Source organism: Hypanus sabinus, chromosome 19 (genome assembly GCF_030144855.1).
Source record: "Hypanus sabinus isolate sHypSab1 chromosome 19, sHypSab1.hap1, whole genome shotgun sequence".
NCBI classification, from domain to species: Eukaryota; Metazoa; Chordata; class Chondrichthyes; order Myliobatiformes; family Dasyatidae; genus Hypanus; species Hypanus sabinus.
Window position 1 is genome coordinate 61,770,713 of NC_082724.1, and position 12,357 is coordinate 61,783,069.

The 12,357-nt window shown below is 40.7% G+C and overlaps 1 protein-coding gene across 6 annotated transcripts in view; it reads left to right on the top strand.

Annotated features, from left to right (window-relative positions):
* mst1 (macrophage stimulating 1) overlaps positions 1–12,123 on the top strand; it is a 172,146-nt gene extending 160,023 nt beyond the window's left edge. For 3 of the 6 annotated variants that reach the window (XM_059944517.1, XM_059944519.1, XM_059944520.1), the window contains 3 exons: positions 3,930–4,036; positions 5,928–6,067; positions 9,713–12,123. In XM_059944517.1, coding sequence (XP_059800500.1) covers positions 3,930–4,036; positions 5,928–6,067; positions 9,713–9,871 — 406 coding nt within the window. In that variant the 3' untranslated portion in view covers positions 9,872–12,123. The remainder of the gene's footprint in view (positions 1–3,929; positions 4,037–5,927; positions 6,068–9,712) is intronic. The other 3 variants (XM_059944522.1, XM_059944521.1, XM_059944523.1) reach the window with 1 other exon arrangement.
* Positions 12,124–12,357: the final 234 nt, after the last annotated feature.

Sequence of the window (12,357 nt, forward strand, 5' to 3'; positions counted from 1 at the left end):
AATACACCTTTGCCAGCAAACAGCCAGTCCCAATTCACACTTGCCAGATCCTTTCTGATACCAATAAATAGACAATAGACAATAGGTGCAGAAGTAGACCATTCTGAGATCATGGCTGATCATTCACTATCAATACCCAGTCCCTGCCTTGTCCCCATATCCCTTGATTCCCCTATCCATCAGATATCTAAATAGTTGGCCTTTCTCCAATTTTGAATCTCAACTTGAGAACCAGACCTATCCTTTCCCATAATCACCTTGAAACTAAAGGTATTATGATCATTAGATGCAAAGTGTTGCTCTACACAAAAGTCTGTCACCTGTTCTATCTCATTTCCCCGTAGGAGATTAAGTGTTGCACACTCTCTCATAAGGACTTCTATGTGCTGATTAACGAAACTTTCCTGAATACGTTTGACAAACTCTTTCCCATCCAGTACTTTTACAGTATGGGAGCCCCAGTCAATATGTAGAAAGTTGAAATCACCTACTATCATAATCCTACATTTCTTACAACCATCTGCAATCTTTCTACAAATTTGTTCCTCTAAATACCGCAGACTGTTTGGGAGTCTATAATACAGCCCTATTAAGGTAGTCATACCTTTCTTATTCCACATTTCCACCAATAAAGATCACTAGACTGAGTACTGCCATGATATTTTCTATAATAATGCTACCCCTCTCCCTTTCATCCCTCCCGCTCTATCACATGTAAAACAACAGAACCCCAGAATATTGAGCTGCCAGTCCTGCCCTTCCTAAAACCAAGTCTCATAAGAAATTGGAGCAGGAGTAGGCCATCTGGCCCGTCGAGCCTGCTCCGTTATTCAATAAGATCATTGCTGATCTGGCCACGGACTAATCTCCACCTGTTTTTTCCCTATAACCCTTAATTCTCCTGCTATGCGATAGATATATTGTCTTAGATATATTTACCAAGGTAGCCTCCACTGCTTCATTGGGCAGACAATTTCACAGACTCACCACCCTCTAAGAAAAACAGTTCCTCCTGATCTCTTTTGTAAATCTACTCCCCCAAACCTTGAAGCTATGTCCCCTAGTTCTAATCTCACCTACCGGTGGAAACAACTTTCCTGCCTCTATCTGCTCTATCCCTTTCATAATTTTATATGTTTCTATAAGATCTCCTCCCATTCTTCTGAATTCCAGTGAGTACGGTCCCAGGTGACTCAATCTCTCCTCATAGTCTACCCCCTCATCTCTGGAATCAACTTGGTGAACCTCGTCTGCAACACCCCCAAAGCCAGTATATCCATCCTCAAGTGAGGTGACCAAAACTGCATGCAGTACTCCAGTGTGGCCTCACCAGTAGCCTGTACAGTTGCAGCATAACCTCCCTGCCCTTAAATTCAATCCCTCTAGCAAAGCAGGCCAACATTCCGTTTGCTTTCTTGCTAGCCTGCTGCACCTGTAAACCAACCTTTTGTGATTCATGCACAAGCACTCCCAAGTCCCTCTGCACAGCAGCATGCTGCAATGTTTACTATTTAAATAATAATCCGCTCTTTCATTTTTCCTTCCAAAGTAGATGACCTCGCATTTACCAACATTGTACTCCATCTGTCAGACGCTTGCCCACTCACTTAACCTATCTATATCTCTCTGCAGACTCTCTGTATCTTCTGCACAATTTGCTTTCCCACTCAATTTTGTATCAGCAAACTTAGATGCACTACACTCAATCCCCTCTTCCACACCGTTAATGTATACCGTGAACAGTTGCAGGCCCAGCACTCACCACTGATTGTCAACCAGAGAAGCACCCATGTATCTCAAGTCTCTGCTTTCTGTTAGTTAACCAATCCTCCATCTATGCTAATACATCACCGCAACTCTATGCATCTTTATCTTATGGGTAAGACTTTTAAGCGGCACCTCATTAAACACATTCTGGAAATCCAAGTAAATAATGTCTATCTGTTCCCCTCTATCTACTATGGTTGTTATATCTTCAAAGAACTCCAGTAAATTTGTCAAACAGGACCTGCCTTGGCTGAATCCATGCTGTGTCTGCCTGATGGATCCATTGCTTTTCCAGATGCCTTGCTATTTCTTCTTTAATGATAGCTTTGAGCATTTTCCCAACTACAGATGTTAAACTAACTAGCCTATATTTACCTGCCTTTTGCCTACATTCTTTTTTGATCAGTGGCGTGACTCTCGCCATCTTCCAATCTCATTAATGGCTACAATGTCATAATTCCATGTGTTAATCCATGGCCTAACATTCTTGAGATCATGGGTTATTGTGACCCATCCCTTGAATATCCACTTTTGAACAAAAAAAAGCACCAACCTCTAATTTCAAATTAACAATTGACCTGGCATTGATTGCCTTTTGCAGGAGAGTGTTCAAAATTTCTACTTTTGAGAAAGCCCTCCTAACTTCACTCATGGAATAACTGGCTGCAACCTTACATTAGCCTCCTAGTCTTAGTCCCACTCCCATCAAGGTGGAGGCTATGTAGTATCCAAGCCAGGACCAAAAACAGTTACGTTCCTCAAGCAATAAGGCAGATCACCCACTAACCCGCTCTCCACCACCATTACTTTTATTGTTTTCTGTCAGTCACCTCATGTAGAGACTCTCCTGCACATAGCATCACTTTATGGATGTACAATCATTGTTTATAAGCTAACTTATGTATTTACAGTATATTGTGTTGTTTTATTATTGGGTTCTTTATCTTATTGTGTTTGGTGCTGGATCAGATCCAGAGTGACAAATATTTTGTTCTCCTTTACACTTGTATTCTGGAAATAACATTAAACAATCTTGAATTTGAATTTTAGGTTTGCTAATCCTAAAAATCCTTTAGCCGTCTAAATTGCAGGGATGGCATTTCTCTTTGTAATTCAACCTTCAGTCTAGGTATCATTCTGGAAAATCTACCTTATGCTCCTTACTCACAGAACTGTAGTTATTGTTTAATTATGGCTTTGTGCAGTTATTCCCTTCCATTATAATCAACTAGATCTTTCTGTGAGCCATGCATGACCTTCAGAGAACATTGTTCACCCACTCCTTTATGTTTGGGAGTGAAAAGTTGCAGCACAACTCACTGATGATGAAGTGTTTTGAAGTAGAGGTGTCTACTGAAGGCAGTCTTGCATTCCAGGGACTGAGGTAGTCATACAACATCCCATATAGTATCTTGATCTACTGAAAAATAAAATACAAGCTGCCACAAATACTTAACAGGTTAGTAGCATCGTGGATTGAAAGTGTTAAAATTTCAGTCTGAGATAAGGTTAACCATCTGAAATATTAACTGTTTCTCTCAGATATAACGGTACAGTAATTTGTGCTCCTGCTTCCGAGCCCTAGCAATCCATATTCAATCATGACCTCTGGTGGGATTTGTGTTAAGAGTTAACATGTTCTCCCTGTGATTTCCCCACATGGTGCTCCAGTTTGCTCCCAGATACCAAAGGCAGGTAGATTGGTGGTTCAATGGCCTCTGTAAATTGTCCCTAGTAGGTAGGTGAGTAGAAGTATTGATGGGAATGTGGGGGGAATAAAAATGGGAATTGTGTATGGCTAAGAATAAAAGGTGTGGACTTGATAAACCAAATAGCCCATTTCACTGTTATATGATTGACTCCATAAATGGTGTCAAGACTTCATTGTTTTCATTTTATAAGTCTATTATTATCTACTTTTTAGTCTCTAAATCTTTATCAGCTGACTAGCTAATTACTAAATACTGGATATTTTGCTTAATGCTCTAAAAGTTACACGAGCAATCAATATTACACAGAAAAGAAAGCAAAACAACTTCATCTCACTGCTCTGAATCTCCACTTTCCTCAAATTTTGAATTTCACTGTTTACAAACCACTCTATGTTTAAAAACCAGGTCAGTGTTCTCTCCAATAACTTACAGTGATTTCTATCTACACAGAGCAGCTGTCTTAAACAGCCGAGTTGCTGTGATCTGTCTGCCCCCTCAACGGTACATTATTCCTGAAGGGACCCAATGTGAGATAGCAGGATGGGGTGAGACACAAGGTAAGGGCAATTTCCACCTTTTGAGCAAGTGTTCAAATTTAACTCACATTTAGCATGCTTTAGATAAATACTTAGTAGTTGTTTGAAACCGTTCACAGTTTAAGTAAGAGGATTTACATCGGTCCAGTTTCTTCATTCAGACCGAGATGGTTAGTGATAATGGTACCTATTTAAATCCTAACAATGATTTCACTCCTTGATCTATAAACAACAGAAGCACAAGGCACCTTCACCAAATTGGCCACTTACTATACGTTTGCAAGTTTTTCATTGTACCTGTACATTATTGCACTTGTGCACATGACAATAAACTCTATGCCTTGAATACGTTGCCTTTAAAGCAACACATACAAAATGCTGGAGGAACTCAGCAGGCCAGGCAGCATTTATGGAAAATAGTGAACAGTCAATATTTCAGGCCAAGACCTTTCATAAGGACTGGAAAGAAAGAGGAGAAGTCAGAGTAAGAAGGTGTGGAGAGGGGAGGAAGAAGTACAAGATGATAGGTGATAGGTGAAACTGGGAGGTGGAGGGGTGAAGTAAAGAGCTGGGAAGTTGATTGTGAAGGGGGAATCTGATAGGAGAGGATGGAAGATCACGGAAGAAAGGGAAGGAGGAGCACCAGAGGATGGTGATGGGTAGGTAGGAGATGAGGTGAGAGAGGGAAATGGGAATAGGGGATAGTGAAGGAGAGGGGATGGGCAATTACCGGCAGTTTGAGAAATCAATGTTCACGTCAACAGGTTGGAGGCTACCCAGACAGAATATAAGATGTTGCTCCTCCAACCTGAGTGTGGCCCAATTGTGGCAGCAAAGGCAGTCACAGGCTGACATGCTGAAATGGGAATGGGAAGTAGAATTGAAATGGGTGACTACCAGGACATCCTGCTTGTTATGGTGGGAGGAGTGTAGGTGCTTGGCAAGGTGGTCTCCCAATTGGATCTCACCATTATCATTTAGGGCCCCATCAGTGCTTCCAGGTGAGGCGACACTTCACCTGTTGTGCTCCCGATGTGGCCTCTAATATATTAGTGAGACTTGATGTAGATCTATCCTCTTCTGTAAGATTCGCTGTTCTCTAGCCCTTTATCTCTTTATCCCCTCTCCTGGTTTCATCTATCACCTATCACCTTGTACTTCCTCTCCTCCCCCCACCTTCTTACTCTGACCTCTCTTTCTTTCCAGTCCTGATGAAGGGTTGAATGTTTACTTTTTTCTGAAGTAAACATGAAATGTTTAATGTTTGAGCCTGAAATGTCAAATGTTTACCTTTTCTATAGATGCTGCCTGTCCTGCTGAGCTCCTCAAAAATTATGTGTCTGCTGCTGCTTTGGATTTCCAACATATGCAGATTTTTCATGTTTGTGCTCTCTTTAACGTTGGAACAGGCAGTAACTGCAGCACTTTTCACATCAGGAAATTGAGATTAAAAACTGTAAAAAATACAAACAATAGAGCAATCTGGTGCTTTGAGGCAAAATGAAATGAGTCTGCGTATTCCTGCAAAGCTGGAAATACATGGACCTTTAATGAAACCTTTCTGGATAATGTTAGTGTATCCATGCAGAGCCTATGGGCTAAAACTTTCATTTACCCAACGTTCCATCTCCTTAGCTCTCTACACACACAAAATGCTGGTGGAACACAGCAGGTCAGGCAGCATCTATAAGAAGCACTGTTGACGTTTAGGACCGAGACCCTTCGTCAGATCATAGTCCTGACGAAGGATCTCGGCCCTAAATGTCGACAGTGCTTCTCCTTATAGATGCTGCCTGGCCTGCTGTGTTCCACCAGCATTTTGTGTGTGTTGTTTGAATTTCCAGCATCTGCAGATTTCCTCATGTTTGCTCCTTGGCTCTCTTACGTTTTTAAAATTATTTTTGATTTGAAGGCACAGGCAATGACGATGTCCTAAATATCTTGAAAATGCCAGTAATCAGTAACAAGGAATGCAATAAGTACTACAGAGGGCGCGTGGCTGAGACAGAGATCTGTGCTAGAACTGTTATACGGGGAGCTGGAGCTTGTGAGGTAAGCAAACTGCAGATAAAGACTTCTTAATGTTGAGCCAAACCGCAGCTCATGAAGGTGGCATTAGAGATTTAACTAAGTGTTTCAAAATCTCAGAATTCAGAGATTTGAAAAAATAGCACTGAGCAGAGTTCAGATATTTTATCAGTAGAATAAAGACCACATAGGAGCAGAATTAGGCTATTCAGTCCAGTGAGTCTGCTCTGCAATTCGATCATGGTTGATTTATTTTTCTTCTGAACCTCATTCTCCTGCCTCCTCTCTGTAACCTTTGACTCTTAAAAAATCAAGAACTTATCAACCTCTACATTAAATGTACTCAATGAATTACACAGATTAACCATCCTGTGGCTAAAGAAATTCCATCTCTTATCAGTTCTACTATCAGTTTCTGATTCTCTGGTCTCAGACTCTCCCTTCCTGGAGAGGATTCCTGAAGCTCACAAAAATGATTCCAGGATTGAATGGTTTGTCATATGAAGAATGTCTGATGGCTCTGGGCTGTATTCACTAGAATTCAAAAGAATGAGAGGTAACCTCATTGAAACCTATCGAATGGCAAAAGGCCTTGATAGAGTGGATGGGGAAAGGATGTTTCCTATGGTGGGAGAGTCTAAGACCAGAGGATACAGCCTCAGAATAGAGGGAGGGGTGTCCTTTTAGAACGAAGATGAGGATAAATTTCTTCAGCCAGAGGATGGTGAAGCTGTGGAATTCTTTGCCACAGGCAGCTATGGAGGCCGAGTCTTTATGTAAATTTAAGAAAGAGGTTGATAGATTCTTGGTTGGTCAGGGCATGAAAGGATATGGGGAATAGGCAGGAGAATGGAGCTGAGGGGGAAATTGGATCAGCCATGATGAAATGGCGGAGCAGAGTCAATGGGCCAAATGGCTTAATTCTGCTCCTACACCTTATGGTCTCCCACTATTGAAAACATCCTCTCCATGTGCACTTTATCCATACCTTTCAATATTCAGTAGGTTCAATGAGATATTCCCCCCCCCCACTGTTTTTCTAAACTTCAGTGAATATAAACTCAGAGCCATCAAATATGCCTCATATGTTAAAACTTTAATTCCCTGGTTCATTCTTGTAAAGTTCCCCTGGACCCTGTCCAATGCCAGCAAATCTTTTCTTAGATAAGAGGTTCAAAACTACCCACAATACTCTAAAAGTGGTCTGACCAATGCTTTATAAAATTTATGCATTATATTCTTGTTTTTATATTTTAATCCTCTTGAAATAAATCTAAAAATTGCATTTGCCTTCCTTACTAAGGACTCAACCAGCAAGTTAACCTTTAGGAATTCTGCACTGGGTCTCCTGATTTCTGAATTTGTTCCCTGTTTAGAAAAGAGCCTATGCCTTTATTCCTTCTACCAAAGTGCATGACCGTACACTTCCCTACACTGTCACTTCATTGCCCCTTCTCCCAATCTAAATCCTTCTGCAAACTCCCTGCTTCCTCAACATTACCTGCCCCTCCACCTACCTAGCTTTGTATCAACTGCATTCTTGGCCACAAAGTCAATGATTTCATCATCCAGATTATTAACATATAGTGTGAAAAGTAGTGGAACCAGCACTGACCTCTGCAGAACACCACTAGTCACTGGCAGACAACCAATAAAGGCTCATCTTATTCCCACTCTTCGCCTTCTGCTAGTCAGCCTATGTTCTATCCATACTGCTATCTTTCCAGTAATACCATGGTCTCCTATCTTGTTTAGAAACCTCATGTGCAGCACCTTGTCAAAAGCCTGAAAATCCAAGTAAACAACATCCATTGCCTTTGCTTTGCTTATGCTTCCCGTTATTTCCCCAAAGAATTCATTTTGTCAGGCAAGATTTCCCTTTACAGAAGCCTGCTGACTTCAGCCTATTTTACCATGTACCACCAAGTACACTGAAACTTCATCCTTGATAAAGGACTCTTAACATCTAACAAATGACTTAAGTTAGGCTAACTGGCCTATAATTTCTTGTCTTTTGCATCCCTCCCTTTTTAAAGATTGGAGTGACATTTACGATGTTTGGATCCTCTGGAACCATTCCAGAATATAATGTTTTTTAAGTTCACTATTAATGACTTCACAATCTTCTCAGCTACCTCTTTCAGTGTTCAGTGTACATTTGGTCCAGGTGACTTATCCACCTTCAGACCTTTCACTTCCCAAGCACCTTCTCTTAGTATAGCGATTATACTCACTTTTGCCCAACTCTCTTGAAATTTTGGCATGTTGTATTCCACAGTGAAGAACTTATTTAGTTTGTTTGTTATATCTTTGTTCCCTAATACTACCCTTACAGCAGTTCAATGCCCATTCTTGCCTCTTTTACTCTTTGTATACCTGAAAAACTTCTGGTATCCTCTTTTATATTATTGGCTAGCTTACCTTCATATTTCACCTTTGATATTGCTTTTTTGGTTGTCTTCTGTTGGCTTTTTAAAAGTTTCCCACTATTTTTTGCTGTATTGTACATTCATCCTCCCATTAAAATGCTTCTTCTTTGGGATGAACTGATCCTTTATCGTCAGAATTCCTAGAAATTCTCACCATTGCTGCTCCACTGTCATCCCTGCTCCTTTCACTTTGGTCAGCTCCTCTTTCATGCCTCGATAGTTAACTTTACTCAACCGTTATAACGATACTTCTGATTTTAGCTTCTTCCTCTTAAACTCCAGTGTGAATTCTATCATATTAAGGGTTTAAGGGTTAAGGGTTAAGGGTTTAAGGGTTGCCTCTTAAGGGTTTCTTCAGCTTAAACTAATTAAATCTGATTCATTGCACAACATCAAATCCAGAATTGCCTTTTCTCAAGTGGGTTCAACCACAAGCTGCTCCAAAAAGCCACCTTGTGGGCATTCTATTAATTCTTTCTCTTGAGATCCAGTACCAGGCTGATTTTTCCAATCTACCTATACATTGAAATCCCCCTTGACTATTGTAACAGTGCTCATTTTATATGCCCTTTCTATCTTGCGTTGTAACTTGAACCCCGTATCCTGGCTACTATTAAGCCTTAGCAGGCTTCTTCCATTCATGAATAGGATGAGATATCACCAGCAAAGCCTATTTTCATTCTCGATCTCCAATTGTGCTAATAGTGGTTCCTCTGAAGTATTTATCTAATTTTTGAAACAAGCAGAAATGATATTAATAATTTATTCAAGATGTATTTAACTACTTTGAGCTTCCCAGCTTGTATGATGGGATTTAAACTCTTGCCTGAGCCGGTAATTCCGACTCATTTATATAGAGACCTAAAGGAACAGTGCAATGATGCTTCTTTATTTCTAAGTTAACTTTGACATGCTTGATGGGGCTTAAGCCATACATGTCAACATTTAATATTCCACCTGAATAGTGTATCGAGGGCAGTAAGTGATCTGCAGAGTAGCTAGGTTATTGATTGTGAGAGACATAGGTATGCAGAATTAGTGGATTCTAGGTGTCACAATAGACACAGGGAATTGAATTTTGATTTGTCATAATTTTAACTTGAGAGGATGCTTCCCTAGGTAAACTGTGGGGGAATCATAACCCATATAAAAAGAACATTTTATCAGGTGTGAGTATTAACAAGTAGTAAACATTACATGATGCTCTCTGAAACCTGAAACTATTTCTTGTGTTTTTCAGCGTGATTATGGTGGGCCCCTTTCTTGCTTCACCAATGACTGCTGGGTACTTGAAGGAGTCATTATTCCAGGCCGTGGGTGTGGTCGGCTAAGTCATCCTGATATCTTTATCAGAGTTTCAATGTATGTAAACTGGATAAAAAAAGTCATGGAGCTGTAAGGCTTTAGGTCATGCTTACAATGGAAGATGCCAAAACCAGCAGCTGCGCTACCCAGCATTCCATCAATGCATTGTTAATAACAATAATCAGCTTTAACTATTTTGCAGTTAAAAACTAAAATGCAGTTTGATAGTTGAATCTCATCATGTTCAGAAGAACTTGCTGTTCAATAGATCTATTATTTTGGAGGAGGTATAATTAAGTAATGAATCAATTAATTTATGTGGGATACTTGTTCAATGAGAGATTTTCAATATTTACTGCTTTGCAAGAACAAATATAAAGATACAAAAACGCTAGGCAATAGAATCATTACAGGTTATTCAGCCCATCATTACTGACGTCAGGGTTTTTGTCAGTGTAGTTGCACTTTGTCTCTTTCCACGATTCTTTTCTTGCTGTTCATATTTTTAAACTTTCAAGTACATATCCAGTTTTATTTTGAAAGCCATGATTGAATCTGCTTCCATATCCATTCAAGCAGTGACTTGCTTCACCAAAAAGGAGGCACGAAGAAAAAGTTTTTTTTTACTAAGCAATTGAAATCTGTGCTGTTAGGTTATCAACCCTTTGGCAATAGGAATACCACCCCTTCACTCTATCTGAAACATGCATGATATTGAATACATCTGCAAAATTATATCTTGATCTTCCTTAGTCTATGCAGACATCACAAGCTTCTCCAGTCTATCATACCCAAATAATTCTAGTAAACCATTTGTGCACCATTTCAATGGATACTGCCCAGAAATGAACACCAGTTTGTGGCTGAATTGGTTTTATAGTTTCTCCAACACAACTTCCTTGCTTTTGTTCTCTATCTATAACCCCATGATCCTGCATGTTTTTCTGACTTTCTCAAAGTATCCTGAAGACTTCATTTATTTTATGCATACATAATTTCAGATGTTTAATAATGTGAGTCACACGATGTTCTAGTTATCCCTGGGATTGCTCATGACAGTTTTTATGGTACATTGTAAAAACTGCTATTTTGGTACACATCATTATTTGACATTGTTGATATTTAATCTTTCATGTTGTTACAGTTTAACCAAAGTGTCTCATGATATGTATCCACATAACAAATACAGTGTTTCCTGGATTAATGTACCTTATTTTGTTTGTTGCATTTAAAATTTAATTGTTTAATTTCCAAGCATCTTTAAAACACTGAAGTATTGTTATTAAACCTATTGCAGATGATGTACTGTAATTGTAATGATGAATTATTTAAGTATACCTTTTATTTGCACACATGATAACCGTTAACATACACTCAAAAATAAATATTTAGTCAGTCCATTTTGCAGCTACTTGGATGTCCTGGATCAACATAATCTGCTTTGTTTATTGACTGGCACAGTGAATAAATATTGGACTACACCATGCTTGTTCAACATGAAATTCATTATTGCACATCACTTTAACTGTTATCTTCTTGTTCTGTTTTGAGAAATAAAATCCAACACCAAAAATACCAACTTCTGAAATGATTTCAACAGAATCCATGCCAAACTTATTTTAAGTGTACAGCACTGAACTTGGAGAAAAGCCCATCTTCACTTTTTGTTCTGCTGTCAGGAAAGGGACTGGATAAACACCATGTAATGTAAATCATATCCCAGCAAAAGCATCAGTTAGTGACTAACTGAATCCACTCTTATTATAGATTGCACTTGTCGTGGACCATGATACTGTAGCGCCTCATTTCCTAGCGTATCCGAACCGACTCACAATTAGATAGCCTACGGGGGTTTGCGAGCACAGAGCTTTGGAGCCTCTTCGCCATGGGGGGCCGGTTGACAGAGGCTTAAAAGTGAGGCTGAAGTTTTCGAATAAAGTTTTTCCTTCGACTGCAGTTACCGACTCCGTGTCGTAATTTTAGCGCTGCTTGTAGCACACCGCTACAATTGGTGACCCCGACGGTCCAAACGATTTTTGGACCAGAAATGACCGACGCCGCCTCTGTTCATGCGGTTTCGTTGAAACTGCTGGGTTTCTGGAGACAGCGCCCGGACCTATGGTTCCAGCAAGCCGAAGCCCAATTCCACGTTCGCCGGATCACCTCAGAAGACACCCGCTACTACTACGTGGTGGGCTCCCTCGACCAGGACACAGCTGCCCAGGTCGCGGAGTTCGTACAGTCGCCCCCGGCAGACGGCAAGTACACGGAATTCAAAGCCCTGCTCCTCAGGACTTTCGGACTCTCACGGCGCGAGCGGGCTGCCCGTTTACTGCACCTGGATGGCTTGGGCGACAGACCTCCATCGGCTTTAATGAATGAGATGTTGTCTCTGGCCGAGGGACACACAGGCCTCATGTTTGAGCAGGCATTCCTGGAGCAGCTGCCCGAGGACATACGCCTGCTGCTGTCCGACGCGGATTTCAGTGACCCCCGGAAGGTGGCAGCCCGGGCGGACTTGCTGTGGAACGCCAAAAAGGTGAGCGGGGCGTCCATCGCACAGATCTCCCAGCCACGCTC